Source organism: Cyanistes caeruleus, chromosome 3 (assembly GCF_971803275.1).
Source record: "Cyanistes caeruleus chromosome 3, bCyaCae1.hap1.1, whole genome shotgun sequence".
Classification (NCBI taxonomy): domain Eukaryota; kingdom Metazoa; phylum Chordata; class Aves; order Passeriformes; family Paridae; genus Cyanistes; species Cyanistes caeruleus.
The window spans coordinates 24950445-24973712 of NC_141703.1; the positions used below are offsets into that span (position 1 = coordinate 24950445).

The 23268-nt window shown below is 37.2% G+C and overlaps 1 protein-coding gene across 9 annotated transcripts in view; it reads left to right on the forward strand.

Annotated features, from left to right (window-relative positions):
* The window catches only part of ARHGEF7 (Rho guanine nucleotide exchange factor 7), a 117991-nt gene that overhangs the window by 88583 nt on the left and 6140 nt on the right, over nucleotides 1–23268 (forward strand). For 6 of the 9 annotated variants that reach the window (XM_086880185.1, XM_086880189.1, XM_086880190.1 and 3 more), the window contains 8 exons: nucleotides 815–901; nucleotides 3202–3280; nucleotides 4629–4768; nucleotides 5483–5707; nucleotides 6719–6812; nucleotides 9459–9548; nucleotides 22362–22461; nucleotides 23068–23122. In XM_086880185.1, coding sequence (XP_086736311.1) covers nucleotides 815–901; nucleotides 3202–3280; nucleotides 4629–4768; nucleotides 5483–5707; nucleotides 6719–6812; nucleotides 9459–9548; nucleotides 22362–22461; nucleotides 23068–23122 — 870 coding nt within the window. Of the gene's footprint in view, nucleotides 1–814; nucleotides 902–3201; nucleotides 3281–4628; nucleotides 4769–5482; nucleotides 5708–6718; nucleotides 6813–9458; nucleotides 9549–12689; nucleotides 12867–22361; nucleotides 22462–23067; nucleotides 23123–23268 lie in introns of all 9 variants that reach the window. The other 3 variants (XM_086880184.1, XM_086880188.1, XM_023918285.2) reach the window with 1 other exon arrangement.

Sequence of the window (23268 nt, forward strand, 5' to 3'; positions counted from 1 at the left end):
CAACACCAACTGTGTTTGGTTTTGTCTTTCTTAAAGTGATATAGACGCTTGGAAATGTTTACTTCAAAACATTAAAACTGCCAAGGACTTGTAATTTTGCAAAGATGATTGAAATTAGGATAGTGGCTTTGTCAGTGGATATACTTATTTTACCATTAAAATGCTTCTCCCTTTTGTTGTCTATAGCAGTAGATTCAGGGTAAACTTATTCTTCCTTCCATAAAAATACCCCAAAACAAAACCACAATGGATAACTTCATACATGAAACCAGCAAATTAAAACTGGAATGAAGCAATGAGTGCTTTTGTTGTGACTATAGTAATCATTCCTTTGCTCTTGCCTACTTACGGGTATAATCCAGTAAAATGGGTAAATCTCATCTCCAATTTGAGAGACCACAGTCTCTATACAGCTGTAACAGTATCCATCTAAATTATAGGAAGAAATAGATCCAGTATGTAATTTTGGTTGTACTGAAATTGGCCGAAGTTGTTATCATATTAAACATGGTCAGTATTTCACCCAGACTGTACAATTCCTGTTTTAAAATACAAGGCTGTACTCTTCTGGAAAAAAAATATAGGTATGTTTTAGTAGCACTTTTAAAACAGCAAATAAGTAATTTTGTCTTCTTTCCTTTTTTTTCCCCCCTTTTTCTTATTTTTCTAAATACAATGGAGAGGTAGTTTTGCACTGAGAAAATATTTGTGGAATAATCATCCAGTTATAATGGTGATAGCTTTTAGTGATAGAAAAATGGGAAAGGGGTCTTGTGATGGTGTATTTACTTTTTCATTTTCTTTTTTTAACAAGGAAAAGAATGAAAGGTATCTTCTTCTCTTCCCTAACATTTTGCTAATGTTGTCTGCCAGCCCAAGAATGAGTGGGTTTATCTACCAGGTAAAGTAATACGTTTATTTATATGTAAAAATATGTTGGGGTTCTGTTCTTTCCAAATGATATTTCATAGGAAACTTGGAAGGATGATCAAACTTTTTCATTTATAAAGATAAAAGGTAATATCTGCAATAAGGAACGTGGTCATTTGTCTTATAAAATTCTGGCCTAGAAGCCCAGGGTTTGATTTTCTTAGTAGCTGTGGGGGTTTTTTTCACCTTGTTAGTAGTAGCTGATGAGAGGAAGTGTTGGTAGCTTTTTAGATCTGTGTGGGAAACCAGTGTTTCTGCATAGGTTTGTTAGTGCTCTTTGACTGCTGCTTGAGACTTAACAAAATTGCACAGCCCTCTTAAGCTTTTGTCAGTATGAATTAGGCTGTTCCCATCAATTTGTTTAGATGCATCCACATTAGTGTTTTGTTTTGGAATCAGTGGCACGCTTTTAAAATTAATCTTTTAGTTTTTTCTGTTTAATGAGTACTGAGTCACAGAGTAGAAGTTGTTTTGGGGCTCACATACTAGATTCTCTCTGGATGACGTTGAAATGGAAGGCATGCTCCAATGTATGCCCATCTCTTGAATGTAAAATTCTTAATTTCTTCTCAACCTCATGTGTGATAATCCCATTACTGAGGGTGTGTCAGATTTTGATGACTGTGTTCGCAGCAAGGTGAAATTTTTCCATCACTGTCTGTGTCTGAGACAGTTGCTCAGAGCCCACGTCTAAAACATCCTCCTGGATGTTTTTTCTGAGTTTCACATCTTGGAACAGGGATGGATATGGGCAGGACATGATGCAGTTTCCTCAGCCATTCTCAGGGAAATTATGCCACTGGAGGCATCACCCAACATAGCACATTCCCTGCATTTCTGAATAGCCCATTTGTGGTCAGGCTTCAGATTATCTAGTTGGTAGAGCTGATATCTACTATGTGAGCTAATGGGAAGAACTTCTACCAGTGGCAAGCTGAAGTCACAAGGAGCAAGTACCATACTTCTTAGGAGGGCTACACAATTGTTTGTTAAAAGAAGGGAAATACAAATGATTCACAAGTTAACTTCAGTTTGGTTTTGATGACTTTGTACTTTTTCTTGCCACATGGTTCAGGTGATCTCTGTCACCAGTGTACCCCTATATTGCCTCCCCACCTGTGTCAGCAGATTTTGCACATCTCTCTTGTTGTGGTTGTATGCTGTGTTATTAATGAACCAGCAAACATGGGGAAGAAAGGGAAAAAAGCAAATTTTAGCTGCATTGTGTAGTGCATATGGCCACAATGTTTCCTTCAGCGGGGAAGCTGCCACAAGAGTAGTCCTCCTTTCTCTTTGGTATTTGGGCCTGAGCATTCTCTGTGCCTACAGAATACCAAATGATTTTTCACTTTCAAGCTTCTAAGAAACCTTTGTCCATTCTGCTGTCATTAGGAGAGAGGAAAACATAAAGTTGATTTTTATTCTTTTTGCTTGAAGCCAAAATTCTACAGTACACAGTATTTATGCTTTTGCCAGTATTTGCTGAATAGTGTTTCTGTGCAGGAGAATACTGGATCTGTCTTAAAGAACTTTTATTGAAGTTTCATTTTTGGTAAAGCCTTTCATCCCAAAAATACTCAGTTTTATTAATTCTTCTGTGTTTCTAAAGGGTCAAAAAGTTATCCTAAACTGAATTTTTTTTTCCTGCTTGACTAGGTTTAAAATAGGATCTTCTGCAAAATTAGCATGTTCTTTTTAAGAAAATTTGCAAACTTGAAGGTGTTCACTGCTTTCTTTTTTCCCCTCAAAGTATTTCCATGAGGGAATTTAGTACTGACATTATTAGAGAGATAAATCTTCAGTAAATTATTCATGCATTTATTTAGTGAAATATTCCTTTATAAATTCATTTGTTCTACACACCTTAGATTAGCTCCTTCTGGGAGCTAATCAAAGAGTTTGCAAACAAATGTGCTTAAAGAGGAGTCACTATTGCCTCCAGTCATGTAATATGGATGATCCTGAAGGTCTCAGTTTCAAGAACCTGAGACTGAGGAATGATGACTATTGTATTTGTATGGATTTTGTAGCCAGAATAGGTATCAGCTAAGCTTACTGATATCAAAGATGTCATTTGCAGAAATTGGGCATACTAAAAACTCTCACTGTGAGATGTTTATATGGATTTTTGAATGTTTTTAAACCCATCAGGGTGCATGTGTCAATTTACTATGAATGTCTTTTTTCAGAGGTTAGTGTTTTCTTGAATTGGTAATGTTTTTATGTGTTTTGTATTTAATGTCAATGTTACCGTCTTTTTTTTTTTTTAAGGGAAAACTGCCTATGACGGGAATGACTATTACAAAGCTAGAAGACAGTGAAAACCATAAAAATGCATTTGAAATATCAGGTATTGCCCCTTAGTATTTTTATTTACTAGTTACTCCAGGATATACTGCTTCAAACAACAAGTGCTTGCTCTGAACAGAGGAAAAACACTTTTTCACACACAGGGTGCCTGGGGAAATGTCTGTCCTTGGAGGTACTGGAAATGTACTGGAAAGCTCCCTGGCCATGGTCCCAGGCAACCAGCTCCAGGTGTCTGTGCTTGAGCAGTGGGGTAAGGGACCCTCAGAGGTCCCTTACAGCCTCAGCCATCCTGTGATTATACAAACTTTATTTATATATATATATACAGGCCTCACTGGAAGGGTGCTTTTTACTTCTTCTCTTAGGCAGTTAAGAAGCTCTTTGCATGGGATTCATCCTGGAATTTCTGTATCTTGATGGAGGCAGTAGCTTTTGGAGAGGATTTTTTTGTGATGAAGCAGTTCAAAGTACACTACTTACTTAAAGAATAGGAATTTGAGAGGCTCTGGAAGAGCTTTGAGAAAGGGTTTTCTTCTAGAAATTTTCCACGTCTTGCCTGTGAAAATGAGATGTTCCTTTAGCATCTCTGATGTTAGTGACTGTTGCCACTATGTTTATATTGAGTAATTTCTATCTGCTTAATCTTTCATTTCATTATGCATGTCCTGAGACAATTTAAAGGACAGTGCAGGGTCCCCATGGTGGAGTTTCGTATCTACATTCATTTCCTGGATCAGTTCTACCTCCAAGCAGTTTGCATTTAAATAAACTAATGTTGACTGTTTCAAGTATGCATGCCATGAATCACAAGGGAAAAAATTGCTTATGTTGAGAAAAAAATACTTTTTTGAGATTATAGCTGTGAAGCTGACCTCAACAGGAATGTGATGGGTTAAATGGTGTTAAGTGCAGAAATGAAAGTTATCTTCGGTTGAGATTACAGACCCAAGTGACTTTTGCCTTAGCTTTAATTTTATGCCTTTTTCTGAGAGAAGATTGGTGAACTCTTATTTTATAAGTTTTCCTGTGTGGTAGTGTACAGACTCAAGAATGACATTTTATAGGCTATGTGCTGGCTTTACTGGGGAAGATGGAAAAGCATCAGGCTAGTAGATGATTCTGTCTCCTACTCTTATCATTTAAGGTTGTGCTTCATTACTAGAGCTAGGGGAAAAAATTAGAGCTCCTGTGCTTGAGTAAGAAATGGAGGCAATGTGTGTTAGAGCCAGGAAAAGTGGGATGCTGTTGTACTGAAAATATGATTTGAATTTTTGCTTAGTATTGAGAGGGCATAATGTTTTCAGAAATGAGCGTCCTTTTTAATCATGTCAGGGGGACTAAATTGTTCTTTTTTCATTTCCTATGCCTTTCTGGTATCTATCACCTAGGAACTATGATTGAAAGGATATTAGTATCTTGTAACAACCAACAAGATTTGCATGAATGGGTGGATCACCTGCAGAAGCAAACCAAAGTCACAACTGTTGGGAATCCCACCATTAAACCTCACTCTGTGCCATCTCACACGGTAAGAAAGAGCTTCTGGACTGAAGTGAATGAGCAGAATTAGTTGTCTGGCAAATATAACACCATGGAAAGCCTTTTTTTTTATAGCCATTAGTAACAAGAACTGGACTTTGTCTCTAGTTTAATAGGTAAAAAGATAATTCTGTTTTTAATTGTGTGGACAAAGAATAAAATGCTTAAAACTCAGTGTAACAGTTTAATGGGGTGAAAGAAAGTTCATTATCATTACTTTTTCTGTTTTGACCAAGTGCTTACATCACCATCTTTTAAGTATACTTAGAACAGTAGGTTGTAATTGGTGATCTACTTGACAGGCTGTGGCGAAACAGTAATTTCTTTTGAGCTCTGCATTTGAATTGTTGGATATGAATGGTTCTAAATTTAGCTCCACCCTTAGTGGTGAGAGAAGTGGGAGCAGGACTGCTTGTAGCTGTTCTTTCTTTAGTTTCTGCTCCGTCTGGGGTAGACAAAAAAAAAATAAATTGTAAGCTCCTTTTTTCCAAAAAATAATTTAATAAAAAGAATTTAATATTTAATATAAAACATAGATTATACAAAATATAATGTTTAATAAAAATAATTTTAAATTTTTCAAAGGCCAGCTGTAATAAACAGAAATGCTATAGCAAGTGGGATTATTTCACCAGTCCTTGATGACACTGTCTCCATTATGATAATAAATATGCTTTCTTTCCTTTCCCATCACGTTTGACAGCTTCCTTCCCACCCAGTGACTCCCTCCAGCAAGCATTCAGACAGCAAGCCAATACCACTGACTCCTGCCTACCACACTCTCCCTCATCCATCACATCATGGCACTCCACATACCACAATAAACTGGGGACCACTGGAACCTCCAAAAACGCCCAAGCCTTGGAGTCTGAGCTGCCTGCGGCCCGCACCTCCACTACGGCCTTCAGCAGCTCTTTGCTATAAAGAGGTGAGGTGCAGCAGCCAAGAAAAAAGACAAGTGTGGCTGGCCTTCAGTAGGAAGTTGTCATTTTTTTTGTGGTGGCTGTGTGCATCTTTTAATTTTCTTTTAATTTAGTGAATCTCCCGAACAACAGGAAAAAACTAAGTTTATCTGCAGTGCAAGATTTGTGCTGAGACTTAACTGCTATAAGAGTTCTATTTGGCTGTATCAGCTTGGCTGCAGTACCCACTCATTTTGTAATTTAACTTAAAATCCTTTTATGCTTTCATGTGTAGACCAATGAATTTTCCAATGTATTAAAATTTCAATCGTCTTTATAGTGTTTAGCATGCAATAACATTCAAAACCTATCTTGAACATCTTTGGTAGGTTCTGCTCAGTCACCTTTTTACTTTATTGTTCTGTATTTTCACAGAAGATATATTGTATCCTTAAGGTAAAGGGTAGATCAGCATATTCCTTTTGTTCTTGAAACTTAAGTTTTGTTCCTGTAAGTTGTCATGACCACATTCTGAGCAGAAATGCTGCAGGTTTGTTGTGTTGTTATTGTTTGGTTTTTTTTTTCCTATAGATCTCTGTAAGACCAGACCTAAACTTTTACAAAATTTGTCTTTGAAGAATATAGTACCTGCCAAGCTTCCTTGTTAGGACGTTTTTCACTTGCTTTCCAGTAGTCAAGTGAAATGGGTTGTCTCTTCAGCTGTTCAGGAGAAAGACCTGTTAATGTATTCCTGCCTCTTCAGAGCTCCCAAACAGGCTGAATGCCTTTGCAGCAGGTTTTATGTATATTTCTGTTAATAGAACAGATAAAATACTTGGTTGTGTGTATGTATAGTTGGAGGAAAGGTAGAGAGGAAATCAGCCAATTCAGGCAAATTGGACTTGGCAAAAAATATTAATAAACTGAATTTTGGTGCTGTTAAAAGGTTTTTAGTTAGTAATTCCTGTATGCATCTTAGAAGTTAAATTCTTGATATACTGTCTAGAAGCTCTACTCTTTTTATTTTTCCTGTACAGGATCTCAGTAAAAGCCCTAAAACCATGAAAAAGCTGCTTCCCAAACGCAAGCCAGAGCGGAAGCCATCAGATGAGGAGTTTGCACTGAGAAAAAGTAAGAGACACTTGAACAAATATCTGCATAATACAAAGGGTGAAATTAACATCAGTTTAAATTCTCTAAGTTAGATGTACAGTGTAAGCAAGTCAGTTGGTTTCCTCTCTCATGTCAGGGGAGTGGGGTAGGTATCTCCAGAGGATGGTTTGTTACATTCATCTTATGCTGTGATGGCATTAATTGCTTTTTAGAGCTTTACTGATTGCTACAGTGGATGTCTGCTTGTGAAGTGCCTATTTCTGTTGGTTGCAGAAGGAAGGGAAGTTAACTAGAGAGCCATGTGAAGTTCAGTGAGGTAAACCTGTCTTTTAGTACTGTAAACAACAAAGTGAAGATACTGAACCACTCGAGAATACTTCATAGCTGTGTTCTCAAGTTGATTTTGCTGGGAGCTTCTGTTGTCCTCAGGGTTGGAAAGCTGGTTATTGCTGATGATTTTAAGACTAGTTTCTTCCACAGTCACTCCTCCTAGGATCCAACAGTCTTCTCTTACCTCCTGTAAATAAAGTAATTTGCTCATGTCTGTATCTAAATAAATTGCAGATATTTAGGCTGCTTGAAGTCTGAAGAAAAATGCTGATGTAAGAGAGACTGAGTAATGCACAGAAAGAGAGAGGTCAAGATCTGGATGTTGGGATAATTTGAAGTGGAGGGAGCGTAAATATTATCAAGCAAACACAGTATTCACTTCGTTGTCAGTGTTGCTGTAATTTTTCCTTATAAATTTGTGTGAATGAAAAATCTGATTACTTGTATCAATAAAAAACAAGGTGTTTAATGGACAGATTTTTCCTGTACCTTTTGTTTCTCTGTGTCTGTCCTTTGTTCATGGGCTTTTTAAGATAGAGCCTGTGCCATGATTGTTCTGTGCATGAAATGTGTTATTGTGGCAGTTTTCTCTCACAGGCTTATATAGAGTTGGAGAGAAAAAGCTTTTCCTTGGGGTGCTCTTGGTTTGTCTGAGGTGTTAGTTCTCTAAATGTTCTGTGAATTTCATATGGTAAAGGTGAAGGTAGTGAGTAGAGTGATTCTCTGCTCATGGATGTGCAGGTGGATGTTGTAGTTCAGGATTTTTTATCCTTACAGGAAGCCATCTGTTTAGGAAAAATAAAAGTACTGTAATACTGTATCATTTGAGCTGTTGGAAAATGGAGATTCAGTAGTTGTAATGATGATGATGAAGCTGTCAACTTGCAGGTTTAGCAACTGTTAAAGAACACAGTGGGAGGAGTTAAGGGTTATAACTCAGGGAAGGAAGGTGTCTGTAGCTTGCAAATACATTGTTCTACTCCCGATTCAATAACTTTTATTGAAAGGTATTTTTTTATAGCTTTTAGTCAAAGAGTGTTTCTTAGAGATTCCAGGTATTCATCTTCCTTAATCAGTATTTAGAAGCTTCTGTTAGTGTTCCTTCAACTTTCTCAACTATTTTGTGGAACTATAAATTTTCACACTTCTATCGGACTTAAAGCATATTGATAGAGAGGTATGGGTTTTGTTACTTCCCTTCTCAGGAATCCAGAGGATTTATGGGCTATGTTTTGAGAACTGCTATGTCAAATTAGTATTTCAACAGACTAAACAACTGAGATGTTTCAACTGAGTTTCCTCAAAATGCTATTTCAGAAGTGTAGTATTTGTCCTGCCACTGTAATAATATAGTGTTGCATTCTAACTACAAAATGCAATTATTTTTCTTGCCTTAAAAGAGGGATAACCCATACTTTGGAGTTCCTGCATCTCTTAAACTGTAGGAAAATTTATTGGGTCAAGATAATTTCTGCAGTAGTTAGATTGTGCCAACAAATGTTTGGAAAATTGGCTTTGTTCTGGTGAGAATCACTAAACCCAACAGGATGCATTGGCTGGCAGAGAATACAACTGCATTTTGATGTCAAAGGCTGCTCAGATTCATGTATCAGGAAATCTTCAAACCTAGTTATTTCACAGGGGAAAAGAGGAAAAATGCATTTAAAAAAACAAATTGTCTTGTCTTGCACATAGACTTCGGGTTTCATCTAAAATAATAATGGTAGAGGCACCTCTGATTTCTGATTAGAATTTCACTCTACTGCGAATGAACAATTTGACAGTGTTTTTACTGAGTCACCCAATGAGATTTGCTGTGGAGCTTTTTACCTTTTGGAAAATGTTACCTTGTTAAGCTTGAATAGTTACATTTGTTCAGTAGTGCTGTCTCTGCATTGAAGTCTGAGTAGTTTAGAGTAGTCACTTTTCACGGAAATATGTACATGATAGTGGCATCTTTCCTTCTGCACACTGGACTGAATTTATGCTGTTAATTCTGAGTTTTATTTTGAATTATGAGCTGTTGAAAGGGGTAAATCTGATTTTATATACATATTTACACACACATATATGCACAAATACAGTAAGTTTTCAAGATGTTTTCTGTGACTTAGTATTCTGTTTCTTGATTTATTTGATTAATTAATAGAATGGTAAGTATATTGTTACTTTTGTTCATTGGAGTTTGATTTTTAAAATGGTATGATTAAAAGAATTTTAAAAGGTTAATTAGGCTGACCTTTGGACTCAACTGAACTGTACTGATTTACAAAGGCTTTTCTATATTAAGAAACACGCCCACATTTAAAATTCTATTTTTCCCATTGATTCTAGGTACAGCTGCTTTAGAAGAAGATGCTCAAATTCTTAAAGTCATTGAAGCATATTGCACAAGTGCCAAAACACGTCAAACACTAAATTCAAGTAAGTTAGAAAGTACTGAAATGGGTAGAAATGGCTAACTAAAACACAAATAAGATAGTTTGCAAAAGAGAGTGCTGTATATTCTCAGGCCTTTGCAAATAACAAGTTGGACCTGCAAATAATAATAACAACCTGTTTCTGGTTTAATGTCAATGCCAGGTGTTTATGTATTGGCTGCCAAGGAGCATGGTTAGAGACTATAATTTTTTCAGTATTTTGAAACAATTCAAAACAACAAAAACCCAAATGTGACTACGTGTCATGGTTTAAAATCGTACTAAAGTTTCACCAATGATTAAGAGGTGTCTGAACTGAATATAACTGCTAGTCATGCTTTTGGATAAATTTCAAGCTGGTAAGTAGGAGGAATGAAGAATCATCATAACTTTGGAGGACTGTATTTTTGTTGTGTTCTGTTCAACAAAGACTTTCTCCATGGAGAAGTAACCTAGACCTATAAAAATTTCTTGAATTTTATTGCCACTAGTTGCTTTTAGTATTAATTACCAATTTTAATCCCGTCTCATAACATTTTCAGGAGAGATTGTTCTCAGATGTGTGTTGCTTAAAGCCATTTTTAGTTTCCCAGATCAATACCTAGCATATTGAAAACCTGTAACGTGCCTCTGGGGTCCTACTTCATTTAACCCAAATCAAGGTTGCCATGTGGAGTTCCTCTGTATTGTAAGTAAAACATTGCTCAAAGCAGGGGAGTCCACCAGCATGTGTTCCATTTACACAAGGAAGGAGAAAATGCTGTTGCGTTTGTGCCTTTTTGCACTGTTGAATACAAATTTAATTTGGAGATCCTTGGAACACAGTATAATGATCTTGAAGTACTTGGCTGGTTTTGCTGGAACTAGAAGACTGGACATCATAACTTCTTGTCCACTAAAGCTATTTAAATTTTGTGATATTAATCACTCATTCTGCTGCCTACAGTGCTCTTGGCCCGTTTTGCTTCCAAGCAAAAGTACTTCATGCTAACAGTTCAAGTCCTAAAATGCAATTGCAGACCTAGTTCTTGAATTTTCCTAATACATATTCATTTGCTATTGCCACCTTGAAAAAAACAGCTTCTTTGTATTCCTATGTAACTTACAATGGGAATATGGCAGTTATATTAGACTGTAAAAATGTCTCAAGTAACAACAAAAGCCTTAATTTTTCTGTCTTAACTGTAGATCTCCAAGATCATGAAATCAGCTACTACTATTACTTTTTATTAATACTAATCTTTTTTATAGTCCTACAGTCATTACAGTAGTGTGTTTAATTGGATAAAGGGAATGAATGAGTTCAAAGTTCTGAAGATATACTGTTGTTCCAAACAAAATCAAATGAGATGATTGCTGTTTAAACACCTCCACTGTGATCTGTTATTTCCAAGGATAATGTGACAAGAAATGGTTGGGAAAACATTTGCACTTGCACAGTAGTGTGTGTGTGTGCAGATATGAATTGGATACAATTTTTTTTGCTTGCCTATTTTTTCTGTCTATGTATATTTAAGAAATATACATAGTGCTGTGGGTATCATTGCATACATCAGAAGTCAGCAGCTTTTATTGGCTCTTAATTGCAGCAAGATACAATTTTTTATTGATTAGGCACACAGCAGCTTTGTTTGGAAAGCATAGTGTTGTCACCTAAGACTAGGTTTCAGAAGGTGCATTTGTAAACTGGAATTGGAAATGGGGAAAGAACCAATAAAGCTGGAATTGCTTCTGTTGGAGCAGTAGTCAGTTTTGAATAATAGAATGGGAGAGTTGCCTGTCACCTGTGAAGTATGCTGTTTTTTTTGCATACTTCATTCTTACCTCCCTGTTAATATTCTGCCTGTCCCTCACAGCACTCACTGGGCAATTCCCCTACCTGCACCTTAATCTGCTGCTTTTGGCAGTGTCAGTACAGAACTATGGCACCAGTGCAAACTGGTAAGGTGTGGCATTAGAAGTAGCAGAGCAGCTCTTTATCAGTTGTTTGGGTGGGAAAGAAGTGGGATTTAATTTGGGTAGATCTGACTTTCTCATGCATTTTGAACACTGAGCTTATTTTGCATTTCTGCTTCAAATGAAGACTTAAAATTCTCTGCAATATCATGTTTATGGTGGCTCATAACATGGCCACTCACATAGCTTCATTCCTTGGATATTGCCATGCCTTGAGAAATTAAAAGACTGTCCTTACTGTGTTTGGCCAACTACCCTGGAGATCTAAAGGTATTTAATTGGGGGATGATCTCAGACATGTAGGAAGAGGTGTGTGAGGGGTGAGAACAGGCTAGGCTGTGTCACTGTTAGACTCTTGGCCATGTTTTTCTGTGAGTTAATTTACCACATGGTTTAACAAATGACAAGGGGTGTGGGCACAGAAAAAAATGTGCTTTGACAATGGGTGCAAGATGTTGCTGCTGATTTAGTAATTAGCAGCCCTGCTCTGCATGAGAACCTTTGCTTTTCTTTTTCCCCCTTCATTTTCCTCTTCATGGTGGTGACACAAGCACTTCTGTTGGCTGTGTTGTGAGCTGGTGGGAAAATTATCTGCTTGAAAAAACTAACCCTACAAAAGATTTTTTCATCTGAAGCTGTTTCCTGACCTGGCTCATGAAGCAGCTCTACAAAGGACTGTGTCATTGCAAGGGAGGGAAAGGATGAGGTACAGATATGTGATGGGGAAGGGGCTGTTGCTTTTCACATTGGTGCTGGATCATGCTGGCTTACTGTGTTTGTTTACTGCTCTGTGCCCAGTCAAATCCTCTCCAGACCAGAACTAACTGTATTTCAAAAGAACCTGACTTCCTCTTCAAAAAATCCTACTTTCAAACAATATTTTATTGCTCAAAATTCTCAGCTGAGACTGCTTAGAAACTTAAAAATCACTTCAAAATTATATTGTAACCGTTCAAACATTATTATATGCTGAGTGTAATTTATACCTGAATCCCAAACAAATTTGAAAAAAAAAAATAAAAAACCCAACTTTGGTGCCTTTTTAACAATATTTTCTCTTTTCCTTCTCTTCCCATCACCTTTTTGCTTTTATTTCATGTGTTTGGTTGTGGCTATTCCTTACGTTCTCCTCCTCATCCCACCTCTGCCTATCCACATCCACCATTTCATTTCACCTGTACATCCTTAGCATGGCAAGGCACTGACCTGATGCATAATCACGTCTTGGCTGATGATGACCAATCAAGTCTAGACTCCTTGGGTCGTCGCAGTAGTCTTTCTCGTTTGGAGCCTTCAGACCTCTCAGAAGACTCTGACTATGACAGTATATGGACAGCCCATAGTTACAGAATGGGGTCTACATCTCGTAAGAGCTGTTGCTCATATATCTCTCACCAGAACTAATGCACTTCTGAGCTTTTTCTTAACAAATGCTTGTTGTATCACAGCCTGCTTTTCTTAGATGTTTTCTTGCTGTTCCTTGTCTCTTTAATGTGATATTTTAACAACCTCTGAGGGAGCTCCTGAAATTTCAGTTATACCTGGTGGAAGGCTCTATTGCCAATTCAGTACACGTACAAATAAGTCATTCTAAAAAGTGTATGTCCTCTTCAGGATGATACTTCTTGAGGGTTTTTTTTTTTTAACTGATAGATGTTAATTTGTAGCCCTGAATGGTCTTTTTCTTTTGACTTGGTCAGTGTAGTAACAGGTCCTTTATTTTGTTTTTTATTTTGGATAAGCACATTTTTATATTTTGTACTGAAACCATACTGGTTTGAGAGCTGAGTGCCAGCTATATGGAAATACCTTAGTGGTAGTGGTTGGATTTTCTACATATTCTTAACAAAATACATAGCTGGTAGAGTAAGTGAAATGCAGCTTAAAAATAAGCAGTACAAGAGCTGTAAAATCATTCAGATATTCATGTATCTGGCCTATTTGTTTGGAAGAGCATTTGCTAATCCATAAAATTTTCTGGTTTTATACTGCTGTCTTTTGCTCATTGCTTAAAACGTTTATATGAAGGACCTCACTGCTCTTTCCCCACCCCAGTCTGGCAATTGTCATGAAAACCTGGCAGTCCATGCTCATTACATGCAGTGTTTTGGTACTCTCATGTTACCTGTGGTCATACTGTCACTTTACTGTATGCAGTAGTGTGGCAGAAAGCAGGGTTTAGATGTTTACTTGCCTGTTAAAATACACAACTGTCAACTCTCAATTGACCATTCTTCTTGAAAAGACGAGATGAAAATGATTCCCCTGATGGAGGCTCCAGTGTTCAGCATCTCAAGCTCTAGGTACAACTGTGATCAAATTGGGTTGTTTGAAGTTCTGGATAATAGAATGCTTGGCTTTTGGGTTGTACTGTTTGGAGCATGTCTGTGACAGATTTTATTGTGTCTTGTAACTTCTCTCATAAGCAGGTTTGTTTTCAGCAGCAGCTCTTCACTTACAGTCATGTTGGCTTTTTCAGAGAATTGACATGCTGTGCACAGCTGAAGGTCTCAAACCTGCACCTGGGGCACTGCTGGGGTGAACTGTGTGTGTGTGTTCTGTCTTGTTGCTGAAGTAATTGGCATCAAAACAAAAACGGCATGTTTTCCAAATATTTATAAGCATTAGAGAAAAGTTTGGTGAAAGTGATGAAAGGACAGAAACAGTTCTCAGTTTCGCCAGAGTTCCCAAGTGCAGCACACCCTTATCGTTTTTCACGTAAGCATGTTATCCAGTGTTCAGATACTATTCTATGAACAAGTTCAGAGTAATTGTGATGAAATTCAACAGCAGCCTGGGAACTTGATCACACTTTTTAAAAGGTAATCAATACCTTTCTGCAGGTTACATGATCAGAAAGTTGCAATTGCTAGACGTGCACGATTCCAGAAGGTGGTCAGTGTGGAGAAGATGCTTCAAGGCAGTTCATGTCTTCAATTTACACTCAGTCTTGTTTGATCCCATGCTTTATCCTCTCTCACTGTTGATGGCATTCTATAATGTGACTAAAAAAAGCAGTAGTGCTTACCAAGGAGGGTTTTCAAGGGTGCATTTTACTGCTGGTCATACATTAATGTAATGACCAGGAACTTGCGTATGCTGAACCTTTTGCAAATGGAGGAGTCTTGCTCAGAGAAATGAGCTAAGTATATGTGCTCCATATCATTTCACAGCACATTTGTAACTCACTTCACTCCCTTCTTTTTTTCAGTTGTTTTTTTTTGTTTTGTTTTTTTAACATATATGGAAAGTATGGATTGTTTTTTGCCCTGTTTCTTATGCTGTGGTGTTCTAGTTGAATAATATTTTCTGCACTGGATAAATGATAATTCCTTTATGTCTGTTTCATGTTATATAGTGTAAATATGAGTTTGTAATACAGTTGTTGCACTTGAACTTTCCTTATCACGCAGAAAGTTTTGTTATCTAGATCCGAAGATTTTGACTTTCTATGCACCAAAGCTTTGACAGTTTACCACCATTAATTATTGTAGCATTTAAGTCATTAAGTACTATCATAATTAGGATCTCTCATATTGTGTATTCTCATATTAACATCACAGCACATTTAAAACCATTCTACGTCTTCAATGTTACAGGCTGTAAACTATTGTGAACTGATCAGGAATATTAATTCAAAATGCTTGAAACAAACAAACAGAAAAAAAGGCAAATGTGGAAATGGTGGTATTCAGTCCAAAGGTTCAGTGTTTCTATTTTTGTGGAACTTTAGTCATGGTAATAACAGTACCTTATGTTTATGCAATTCTGTAAATTGTATGTGTACAGTTACAAATACACTGGAAGGATGGAGAACCTGAATTGGAAGGTAGGTTCAAGCCATTGTCAGGCCCTCTTCTCATGGCTTATGCAGTGTTTCCATATAAATTAGTACATAATCATAAACTGAAGCCAACCAATATTGATTGGGTGTTTTGCATAATCTTGCCAAAACACAGTAATGTGTATATAGTGACGTAAAACATAGAAAGAATAATATATATTGTGCACTTCATTTGTGAACGGGAGAAGCCATCTTTAGTAGGTGACTGCCTTTGGAAAATGCAAAATGGATGTATATCTGAATGTTTCATTGTACTGTACAGTATGCATATTGTTTGTGGTTGCATATATCAATTAAGTGTTTTGTTTTATATGAAAAGGACATCTGTTATGTACAGTTGAAATAAATTTTGCATTTGCTAGACTGTGACTTTAATATTTAATTATTACACAGGGGGAAAGGACAGCAGAACTTGTAGCTTAATACATCCTCTTCTCCCTATGTGCCTCCTTTCTTTTACTCCCTTCTTCTCAGAGGAATCAAATGCTGACGTGAAAGGCCTTTTTTGACATAAGTGTGTAATCTTTGTTTAATGTAGTTGACATCTACAGGAAATTCAATGTAATGTGAAATATGTATTCTTCTATATCCTCTTTTTTGTAAAAATAATTTCAGAGACATTGCCATCTATAAATTGTTTTTCTGTTGCCTTCCTCTCCTCTTAAATTCATTTTATTTCCTTATGGGTTTTTTTTTGTTTGGTTTTCTTTATGGGTTTTTTTTGTTTGGTTGGTTTTTCAGTTTGGTTTGGTTTTTTGTTGTTGTTTTGGGGTTTTTTTTAATTGATATATTCTCAGTAAAAGCATGGGCTGTATTATTGAAACAATCTGATACTTCTGCAGGTCCTATTGCCAGAGAGAAATTTTATGGATATACTAAGGGTGTATATAACTTTGTGTTTTCATGATTTAATATTACATCATTTTTCTTTTTAAAGCAATAGTTATCCTTAGTGTTTCTACTTAAAATATGTTTACATATGAGCGAATTTAAACAAATCAATCTGCTATGTGCTAAAATGTTTACATCACAATAAATTTAATAACCACCCTTCTCTATTAAAAAGTCTTAACTTTGTTTTGCTATCATTGTAGCAACTCTAGTCCTGCAGCCATCTGCTTGGAAGTTTTTGTATTGATTAGTGAAATACAGGCAGTTTAGTGGAGTAGCTCTTTTGAAATGTTGTCCTAGGAATCTCCCATGTCTTCAGATGGTGTATCTGTCTTTTCAAGCTATTCATTCTGTTCTTACATGACTGACACTTACATATGAAGTTATATTTCAGTCCACTTTGTTTCCATTTTACTCATTCAAGCATATTGCTGTAAACTGCCTAACTCAGTCAACTGAGTCATGTGGGGTTTTATTCCTGTTTGTGTATCTCTATTAGTTAAAAAGAAAGACAAAACATCTTCATGCCCAAGCCTTTCTATTATTCCCAAAAATTTGCAAACAATGGTGTATCCTATACAGTGAACTAAAGTTTAGCTGATATTTGGGTTCTCATTTGTGTTTGCTTTGCAAAGACAGTAAAGGATATCCTTTTGATTTTGGCAGATCTGTAGCACAGATTTTTCCAGTTTTTAAATCTCAACACATGCAGAGTCTGGGAGCAGCATTTTTAGAATTCTCTCTATTAGGACCTCATGAAAAATTTATTAAGAAAGAGAAGATTAATTTGGCAGGTCTGCTCTCATCTACTTTAACATCTTTAATATAACAAACACAGTGAAACACTGAATATTTAAAATAACAAGTAATTTTTTTGTCTGACATTTGCTTCACTAGGAAATGTATGCATCTGTACATGCCAGTGATTAATGGTAGATGTAAACAGTTGTGTATACACACACTTGTTTTTCAGTGGCAAGTTACACTCCTTTCATTGAAACTCTAATTTCTGAGAGCTTCTTGGCTTGTAAAGTTGGTGAAAAACAGTATTGTATACATACAAGTACTGTTTCAAAATTTTGACCTTTATCCTGCTTTGTTCCCCTCCTTACCTCTCCTAATCACAGTAAAGATATGAAGAAGTGAAGAAAACAGCAATACTCAAAATCTGAGCAACAGAGTCTTTGCTCATGGCCTCAGATAATGCTGTGCACCTCCTGAAATTACCACCATCCCAACACATCTGACTTCCATACCTTAAATTAGGGCAGTCATAGTCTTCTATGACTATGAGCCTTCTCCCATTCTTCAGCTGGAGGAACTGACTGGGGACAGCTGTCTTTTAACTGATGCCTTGAAATTAGCTACTCTGAGCAAATTATGTGAATACCCACCTCTATTTTACTCTTGTCTTAAATGGTTCCTGGACAGAGAAAGTCTTTGAACATAGGCAGAGATTTAATATCCAGTTAAAGTGGAAAGTTTTCTGAATTTCACCCCCCTTTTCTTACTTCTCTCCTTGAAAGACTTTTGAACCCCCTTCAGTCTTAGTCCTCTAAATGGTTCAAAACAAAGGACCAGACTGTTTACCAGTACATCTTTTTCTGAAGCCTTGCTTCTGTCAGGAGCCTGGATGGTGCAGTATAAAAATGGCATGGTGCCCAGAGGAATTGTGGATGCCCCATCCCTGGGAGTTCTCGAGGCCTGTTTGGATGGGGCTCTGAGGAACCTGGTCTAGGGGAAGGTGTCTCTGCCCATGGCAGGGATGTTGACTCTGTTATCAACCATTTTGTAAGAGGTCATGTTCCTTTTGGGGTAGAGTGAATAAAAAGCTGATGTTGTGAGCTAGGATTGCAAAAAGATATCAGTGAGAACCTGTCACCCTGAAAACTCAGTTTTTTGATCTTGTTGACATAGTTTCTAAAGACTTTCCCAGGACAGTGACTGTAAACATAGATATGTATACATTCTTTCTGATACACATCTTTTGATGGACATCTCTCACGGCCAGTGTGGTTGGGAAGATGTTAACCTGACCATCCAACCCCTGGCCCTGGTCAGAGACTTATAAATAATGAGAGAAAAAATAAAGTGGTCTCCTTCTTTCACCACACCTCGATCTGCGTCCGAGTGACTCATTTTGTGTCCAACAGTGACAGGAACTGCTGTGACATTCAGTCTCTGCTATAGTATCTTCCAGGATTGGTGTCTAGACCATACTCCAAGGCTAGGAGTGACACTCTACCTGTTTAGGCAGGTATGAAGTGAACTTTTGTTATGAAGTCTTTCAACCTTGTAAATACCCAAACAGGTTTCAGCTTTCCTTATTTCTAGAAATGCTCAGAGCTGCTTGCTTGTTTTTGACTGACTGATTTAGCTGGAGAGGGGATCAGACACTGAAAACCAAAAGCTGGGGCCTGTTCCTCACAGACCTATTCCTATATTTCAAGTGTTCTATCACGCTAAGTAGGGGGTATTGCTAAGGCCTGGAGCCCTGGTCTGAAATGTCAGGTGGGCTGTGTTGTTACTGGCTTTACTCTGGAAGCTGAATTTGCTTAACCTATAATTTAGGGTATGGTTTTGTCAAAAAGCATTATAATTCTTTATTCTCCACTCTATGCTGCAAAGTATTGATATTGACTAGATACCTTTATTTTTTTTCATGGAATTCAATTTATGGAAACTTAGTTGAATCTTGATTGTAGTGGTCAGTTGTTTGCCTTTATTATTCAACAGACTTCTAAGCAGTGGGGCATTCTTCCAAGACCCTGGATTTAAGAGTTCCCTGTTGAGAAGTTACTGTAACTTACTTGGCCTTAATATTTGTTTGCTAATTTTTAAGTAATTGTTTGGGTTTGTCAAACATACTTTCTTTTCCTATCTACCTTACTTCCCTCAATACCCACCCCCTGCTAAAAAAACCCCAAGCCAAATGAAACCCTGTTTTGGGTAGCTTGGGGGGTGTGGGGTGTCCATCCTAAAAAAAAGCAAAAAAAAAAAATACGAACCCAAACTAAACCAAACAACAACAAATACCCACATGAAAAACCCCAACAAGCTAACTGACTAGTACTTGTGGTTATGTTGTCTCAAGGTGAATTAGGCAGTTGTTTGAGGTCAGTTTAAATACAGTCATTGGGCCTTTTTGACTTGGAATAGTGTTGTGTAAGAAAATTCAGTGCAAAACTTGGATGCTTAGGATTGAGGAATAGCAGATATGGCAAACTAAAGTAACTTGATTCTTCCACCCTATTTCAGGAAAACGTGGAGTATGTCTCAAAGGTGTTTAGGATTATCTGAGCTGTATGAACTTCCTAGACTGTCCTTTCAGTATTAATTCAGTGGGAAGTGCCCACTGTACTGTAACACAGCCCTCTCTTCATGTCCTAAAGCTTTTGCAGAGGGAAATGGTTACACAGAGGGTAGGCATAAAAGGACTTGATGAAGGCATAAGGTGGAATTTAGGGAATATTGCAGAGTGCCAGTGATGACTCTGCCTGAAGTTACTTCCAGGTGCGTAATTGCAAAAAAAAAGCACCTTAAAAATAAAAGCACCTTAAAAATAAAAGGATAACTGCTGGCATAAATGGTGCAGAAAAGCAGGATTTTGAAATAGCTTCCTTTTACCTTTAGAACTTGACACCTCCTGTCTGATGTTACTGTGCATGTACTCATTTGATGACCGGATCCTTTGTGGCAGGATGGATGTCCTGTGTGTTTGTACCTTTGATACGAGCAAGCACTTGTGGGGTTTAGGAAAAAAAAATCTACAATAAATAAATGCCCTCCAAAGCTCACAAAACCCAAACCATGATCAAGGAGAAAGTGTGGGGGTTTCTGCATAAGTACAAACCGTAAGAGCAGCAAAAGTTCGGACATACAAATAAGAGTTTGTATGACCAAGAGTATCGGAGCAGTGAAGCCAAGAGTGAAAATTGTGTTCCACAGTAGTTATTGTCCCGTGGCACAGGAAGGTCAGTGTTCACAGCAGCAGTTTTCCTTTGTGTGTGTTTTTGTGTAGCGTGAGGTCTCCTTGTGTGTGTAATGTTGGTGAAGTGCTTTGTGTGTCTCTGCAGTGTTGTGTGCTGTGCTCTGCTGTACATTCATCAGGATGTGCTGCTGTAGACATCTGCTTCACATGCATGTCTGTGTAAAACTGAGCAGCTGGGACACTTGTTGTCCAGCTGTCTCCTCCACGCTAGTTGTGCTTTGCAAGGACCCGTGTTACCCTGCCCAGGCAGACAGTTGGATGCAGCTCTGTACAAAGGGAAAAATGTGTGCTCCATTTGGGTGGAGGGAGTCACGGGTAAGAAATGTTGTGACAGTTCTCTCCCCTTGGTCAGTCTCCCTTGGCCTGTGCTGGGCTGAGGTGTGCTCCACATCAGTACAGAGACCCAAAATGCAGTGATCTGGTAGCAGCTGCTGCCAACTAATTCCTAATACAACATATAATACAGTTCTGTGTTAGCAAGGCTAATAAAGAAGAGCAGTAAGCAATTAACTGAAATAAACATAAGAGAGCTTTTTACAGTTAGAGGTTGACAGCGCAAACAGGGAAGTGGCCTTGAGCTCCCTACAGAATTTGGATGTGTTTGTTTTATAGGTTGTTCCTCCTGGAAAGTAAGTGTAAGTGTATTAACCCGTAAAAGACTTCTTTGCTCTGTAAGAAGAACTTGCAGCTTTCAAGGACAAGATTCTTTCTCAAATCTGCTGTTCTATTTATTCTATATAATTTTGACAATCACATACAGTAAAGATCTAATGTATGAGTAAGCTTTAGGAAATGTTTTTAATCATTGAAGACATTGTTTGTCATTGCTAAAATAGTTAAAATAGCTAAACATCTACAGCTAAGATAGGGTTCTTACAAGCTTGCTGTTCAGAACTCAAGACTGCAGCTCTTTGGGAAGTTAATGTTTTGTAATGAATGTAATTTATTCAACTTTTTTTTTTGTTGTTGTTTATATTATGTATTTTACTATGAACATAAAAGAAAAGCACTGTTAGCACAAAGCAGCTGTTCAGCAATTAATTTCTCTGGACAGGCATGTGCTTTCCAGTACCAAGTTTATCAGTTCGAACTGTATGAGACTTGAGAAATTCCTGGTTAATAAAAGTTCATTGCAGTCAATTGGTGGGCAGGTGTACCTTGTTTCTTAAAACCAATGTCTTAGTTAAAAAATGTAAGAACTTCAATGCTTTATCTGCAGTGTTGAAAATCTGAGCAAATGCTTAGGCACCAATTCATTTACAGACCTTCTTTAAAAAAAAAAACAACCTTGTAATTTGTTGCAGCCTAATTGAATAATGTTTATAGAATACATACTTATGGGTGGATGCACATTTCTGAATTGTAACTTTCCTAGTCAGAACTGTATTTTTGGAATCTATATGTTTTATCTTAAGGTTATAAATTGGAATGTATAGAAAAAGTTCTGAATGTGTTCTGAAAATATTGGAATGTTTTGAGTTTTTATCATCAAACCATGAAGTGCCTTTTAAGACATCTATTAAATACAAAGAGGGTGTGTCATTTGGTAGGAATGTATTATAGGACTAAAGGGCTATCTGTAGGAGTATATGCATGTAGATGTGTTCACACACAAACTGTGGTGCTTACAGTATTTTTGGGGAAAGGGTTTTATTTCTTTTTCTTTAATTGCTGTGTCATTTGATGCCACTATTCTGCTCCTTACTGACAGAGTAAGGGGTTTAGAGCAGAGTTATACCTTGTATTTGTATTAGTGTGAGATCAGAATCTGTCCTTGACACTTAAATCACTGTTCCTTAAACACAGCTATGTCTTTCTCAGTCTGCTGTGGGGAATTTGCACAGCTTTTAGTGATGGTTGAATGGTGCACTGTTCCTTGAGTAGTGTAACATCCCCATCAGTGACTTGGGAAATATGTCACCAGTGGGATAGGAGTGTCAGACAACCTTTTATTGTTGTATGGCTGTGGTTTCAAAAGTGAAAAATGTGTCAGTAACTCATGTGTAGAGGGAAGGGGGAAATGGCAAGTGATATACCTTGGTCATGGGGGTCTGTCATGCGGTAAATGAAAGAATCTTTAAAATGCCCCAGTGGTATCTGTGAGTTGCTCATTTTGTAATTTATTTTTACAACAGGTTCCCGTAAAGAATCAGCTCCTCAAGTCCTGCTTCCAGAAGAAGAAAAAATTATTGTAGAAGAAACTAAAAGTAATGGTCAGACTGTTATAGAAGAGAAGTAAGAAATCGTTTAATGAATGGTGAATTAAAGTAGTAAACTTAGCACTCTTCTTCCTACTGTTTCCCATTATAGTAGGGTGTGTATGGTATGTTTGTAGTTGGAATAGAGCTGTTTGGACTATGCTGCCAGTCCTCTAAGTGCAGTTGGCCTTCATTTTAATGTCTGGTTTCTCTGTATACACTGTGCAACCTATCCCACCCAAGAAGTGATGTGCTTTACTATTGGATTTCAGCATTAAATTGGTGTCATCCTTCTAGTTAGCATGTGGCATCATTCTACTTTTTTTGGTGAAATGTATGTATGTTGGAAATGAAACAACAATTCTGTTGTAGAAAGCCATAACACAGAAACCAGTAGAGGTCTGTAAGTGCTTGAGAGGTGCTTCTTGTCACAGAAGCTGGTAACAAGTCCTTGCCTTACTGAATATAAATTGTGATTGGAGACAAAGTTTGTTTTTTTTTAATACAGGTTTGGAATTAGATATTAGGTGTGTGGGGTGGTTTTTGTTTAATTGCATTTCATTAAACAGTTTTGTCTAATAATAGATTTAGATGTGTATTTCTGGAAACTGTTGTTACAGACTATCTTCTTTTTTCATTTTAGAAGCCTTGTTGACACAGTATATGCATTAAAGGATGAAGTACAGGAGTTAAGACAGGTTGGTAACTTGCTACATTTATAGCAACATGGAGTAGGAAAAGATGGAAGGCTTGTTATAAAACTAAATATGGCTTGCAAGTTCACTTTGACAGACGTGAACTTGAGTTTTGGACTAGATTTACTTTTAAAAGTAAAATACCATTT